This window comes from Cryptotermes secundus, unplaced genomic scaffold, assembly GCF_002891405.2.
Source record: "Cryptotermes secundus unplaced genomic scaffold, Csec_1.0 scaffold59, whole genome shotgun sequence".
Taxonomy (NCBI): domain Eukaryota; kingdom Metazoa; phylum Arthropoda; class Insecta; order Blattodea; family Kalotermitidae; genus Cryptotermes; species Cryptotermes secundus.
In genome coordinates, this window is record NW_019738348.1 from 715,632 (window position 1) to 720,628 (window position 4,997).

The window sequence follows — 4,997 nt, forward strand, 5'->3', positions numbered from 1 at the left end:
TTTCACCATTTTTGAAACGGGAAAACCACTCAAACACTTGAGTTTTCCCCACAGCATCCTTCTTGTACACCGTTTTTAACATTTCAAGAGTTTCTGTTCCACTTTTCCCGAGCAAAAAGCAGAATTTCACCACCGCACACTGTTGACGAAAATCAGCCATTGCAAAAACGACGATCACACAAAACAGTTGTCACTATAAACTCTGCCGAAACTAGTCCTTATCTTCTGAAGCAACGGTAGTCGGCTTTTCGACTCAGGAATGTTAGCTCTATGTGCTCATAGTGGCAAAATGCGGTACTACAAAAGCTCTGCCCACAAAAAAATTAGTTGTTTCTTTTGGGTACCCCATCGTATATATTGTCACGTGTTGGGTGTATAACGCGACAAATAACTTCATGCCGTATTTGATATAGCGAATTTATTCCACATTCGCTCTTACAATCACACAAATTACAATCTGACAATTACTGCCATCGGCAGTATCACAAATACTAGACTGTAAATGCTAGACTACAACTGAAAGGTTGACTGCCTGGCTAACTCGTAACTATCTCGTAAACTCGAGAACCACTGCCTTGAGAACTTGAGAACTCACTTCGGCGACTGATACACTTTAACTCGTTCACTGCTGACTGGAGAACTGTCTTCGGCCGCTGATACACTTTAACTCGTTCACTGCTGACTGGAGAACTGTCTTCGGCCGCTGATACACTTTAACTCGTTCACTGCTGACTGGAGAACTGTCTTCGGCCACTGATACACTTTAACTAACTTTGGCAGCTGTGTAGTTCCCTTATATAGTCGCAGCACCCTCCTCTTATGCAATGGGTACCACTGTTGCCTGTTACCTGTGTCCCAGCTGCATTGTGTGTGGGGAGTAATGACAGCGCTATGATGCCGCCACGTACCACTGAGGAGGGAGGGGTGTCCTCCATTGCGCAACACGTCACAATATATACAGGGTGTTCCACGACTTTAGGGCATAACTGCAGGAGGTGATGTCCTAGGTCTTTGTGATCAAAAAAGTTCATATAAACATGTGTCCCATTTTGGATGGTTACGGAGTTATGACCATTTTAAACTCAGAATGGAAGGTAATGTTTACTGACATTAAATGAAACAAAATAATAAACCAGCATAATACATGGTACATTTAAAGTATGACTGTAAAGTTAACTTCGTGAAATTACCTTTAATTTGAATTTATTGGTGCTTAAAGCTGATTTTCGAAAATGCCACCACCGGCCGCAACACAGGCTGCCGCTCGGTTGTGAAACGTGCGGGTAGCACATAGCAGCTTCAGCTGGCTGTTTCTTATGTGGTCAGCAGCGTCCAGAATGCAACCGAGCAAAGCATCTCTCGTTGCCACGTTCACATTGTAAACCAGTTCTTTCTTCCATCCCCTCACACACTAATCCAGTGGGCTTAAGTCTGAAGACTTGGTTGGCAATTCTTCGCGTACTCGTACATGGACTCTGGTGTACCATACGAAAAATGCCTTCCTCATTGACGCCTTCATTAACACCACGCTTGGCTGCAATACGAATGCCAGGAAGTCTACCGGTATCTCGCAATGCCTGGTAAACTCCAGTAAACACTCTCCAGTTCGGTATTCTACGATTCAGAAACCGTTGCTGATATTCAGCTATGGCAAGAACTGAGTTACTGTCACAAAACCCGTACACATGAATCATATCTGCATACTCCTCAAATGAAAATGTAAATGGCATCGTGAACGTAACAGAAACACCGAGATGAGAACTGTTCTGAACATCAGCAGCTGCCACACTAGCCATGGCCTTACATACCAACCCACCACGCCTTCGGTACCTCTCAGGTGTCGAGATAATGAGAACACTGTCTGTAGCTGGCTAAAAATAGCGATCTGCCAGATGATAGACGCAGTCCACACGAGGGCATGTACGGGAATGAAAAAACGGTCTTAACTCCGAACCGTCCAAAATTGGACACATTTTTATATGAACTTTTTTGATCACAAAGACCTAGGAAATCATCTCCTGCAGTTATGCCCTAAAGTCGTGAAACACCCTGTATATATACAAGGGGGGTCCAAAAATATGTACTCACTCATTGATAGTCAATATATTTGAAACTAATTGACATGTAGTTAAAATTCTTGTGCAGTAGTGTAGTGTAATGTTTTCTTAACAGATGGCAAAGGTCACATGAGTGTCGTGTCGTGTGCGCGCTGCGAGCAGAAGACAGCAGCAACAATGGCTGAAAGGTTGTTCTTTGAGCCATGCAAGGCTTGACTGAAGTGGTACTGGAAGTATGAAAACATTAAAGAGGTACAACAACAATGGCAGAATGAGTTTGGAACTCAGCCACCAACACGTCAAACAATTGCCTGTATTCAAGATAAATTTGAAGCCGACAGTACTGTTCGTGATGTGCATAACTAAAGATCTGGACGAACATGGATAGCAACAAGTCCACCTTCCAGTGCTGTGGTGTTGCAACACTTTACATGATCACCACAGAAATCTGTGAATCAGTGTGCATGCGAAAGTGGCGTAAGCCGATCAAGTGTACAGCAAATTCTGAAGGCTGCAAAGTGGAAAGTGTACATTGCAAGACTGCTGAACGCTATGAACGAAGATGACCCGGATCGAAGGCTTGAATACTGCGACTGGTTTGAAGGCATGGTTCACGAGGATGAGGAGTTTGCAAGGAAAGTTATCTGTTCTGACAAGGCACAATTCAAAATGAACGGTACTGTTAACTGCCACAATTGTGTGTATTGGGCTCCTGTAAATCCACAAATTCACATGGGTAAGGTAGTGAATCTACCAGGTGCTAATGTGTGGTGTGGTCTGTCATCGCGCGGTTTCATTGGTCCTTTCTTCTTTGAAAGTACCTTAACTGGTCAGGTGTATCTTGATATGCTTCAGACATCGATTTTCCTTGCCATTCGAGAGCTGTTTGGAGATGAGAGATTTTACCTACAACAAGATGGTGCTCCACCTCACTACCATCAAAATGTCAGGGCGTACTTGGATGACACTCTACCTGGACGATGGATAGGTCAAAGAGGTGCTATTGAGTACCCACCACGGTCTCCAGACCTAACACCTCTCGAGTTCTACCTATCGGGAACCTTGAAGGATGAAGTTTATCAACAAAAGCAAACTACACTGAACCACTGAAGAGTCGTGCGCAGCCATCACACCGAACACACTGACGGCCATAGTTCGCTCAGCAGTTCGGCGGCATCGACGTTGTTTAGCCACTGATGGTGGTCACTTCAAACACATACAATGACTCTCTCTCTCCGCGCAAGACTTGTAACTACATGTCATTTTGTTCCAAAGATATTGACTATCAAAGAGTGAGTACATTTTTTGGAACCCCTTTGTATATGATTATGAACAAACTTTCTATACAATGTGTAAAAGAAGTAAATTTTGATCTTGTAGTACTGCATCCTGTTTGTGGTGCTTACAAATAAAAATAGATATGTTGCCATCATACAAAAATGTCTTTATTTACTGATTCACAGCATGTTTCGTTGAGGAAACACAGACAGTAACAGACAATGTACAAATTACAGTGCTAGTATAAAATTTTTTAGCTAAAATTGGGTCAGTAAAAGGTAACGTCCCTGTACTTAACCAAATAAGCACTATGCCATGAAGGTGTTTGGGGGAGTGAATGTATAGAGCCAAATTTTCTTGATCTTGGCAAAAGTTGGAGGTGAGTGGTCAGTTGCATGCTCCTGCAGCTTTACCCCCAGGGAAAAAGTCCCTGGTACCAATTGGATAGGAGGTTGGGTGAACCCCATAGCAGGTCTAGATGACACAGAGAATTGAAAATTCTTGACTCTACCAGGACTTTAACTCCGACCCCTTGGTTGTCCAGCCAGTAGCCAGTCACTATACCGAATTCACTATACCGGCTCTTAAAATTTGGTCGGATCTGGACATAATACTAAATATACATCACATTTTAAATTAAGATTTTGAAAATGATATTGAAACATTACAAAGAGAAGATCTGTATGAAATGAGATTATTTGATGTTTCAAAGTTGTTCTGGTGGTGGTAGGACCTTCTGGTTATTGTGCTGCGTTTGTGTTTATTTCTTTGTGGAGGATTGCTTCTACTAGTTCTAATGGTCTGCTACTGTTTGAGGTGGGCCAGAACCCTACAAGAACATCCTGAAAAAAATACCATACTTATAAAACATATCAACTTAAACAACACACAGTTTCAGATAACCCAATATACGTAGCTGCAGAGTCTAAGGCATGAAAGGCCTTCACTCATTTGAACATTGGTACTGTGGGTTCAAATCCCACTCAAGGCATGGATGTTTTACTGCATTTATTCTGTGCGTGTAGGTAGCAACCTTGCAATGGGCTGATCACTTGTCCAAAGAGTCCTACCAACTGTCTTAAGATTAACTCTTTGACTGGAGCGGGAGTGTTTTAACGCCCGGACGATGCCAGCCGTTCCCTGGCGTTGGCGTGTTTTAACGCTTTGACAATCTCGTCCCTTCTTTGCTCTCTTGGCACTCATCAACCGAAGACATATATATGATAGTTTTTGTGCATGTTTGTAAAGAACCCTTGTAAACTTTGTGGGGGTCTATATTACCGTCAGAACCTTCTGAGAAGGTAAAGGTAAGAAAATATTTCACATTCATTCAGTTTCACCATAGCTTCTTGCGGCAAATGTCTTCGTGTTCCTACAGACCAGCTGGAAAATGTTGTGAACGAGATTTTTTCTGATGATGATAGTGGCGATGAAATAATTATTCCTGAATTGGATGAAGTTGATAGTGACAATAATACAGTGATAGACAATGAACCACAAGACAGTAATCATGAACATTTACCTAACACGAGTGCGGTGCCTGACACGCCCATCTCATGAACGTACGGAGACATTGTACCCCCAATATTTCCATTTGCTAATAGTTTTGGGATCAAAATTGATATAACACATAAAATGCATCCCTTTTCATGGATTAAAATT

At 42.4% G+C, this 4,997-nt stretch overlaps 1 protein-coding gene across 3 annotated transcripts in view; it reads right to left on the reverse strand.

Moving 5' to 3' along the window:
• Nucleotides 1–4,997, reverse strand: part of LOC111870713 (kinetochore-associated protein 1) — a 91,778-nt gene that overhangs the window by 16,953 nt on the left and 69,828 nt on the right. The window contains exon 20 of one of the 3 annotated variants that reach the window (XM_023863210.2): nucleotides 4,120–4,177. The exons of the other annotated variants lie outside the window; for them this stretch is intronic. Within the exon in view, the coding sequence (XP_023718978.1) occupies nucleotides 4,165–4,177 (13 nt within the window). The 3' untranslated portion in view covers nucleotides 4,120–4,164. Of the gene's footprint in view, nucleotides 1–4,119; nucleotides 4,178–4,997 lie in introns of those variants that run through there. 3 annotated transcript variants of the gene reach the window in all.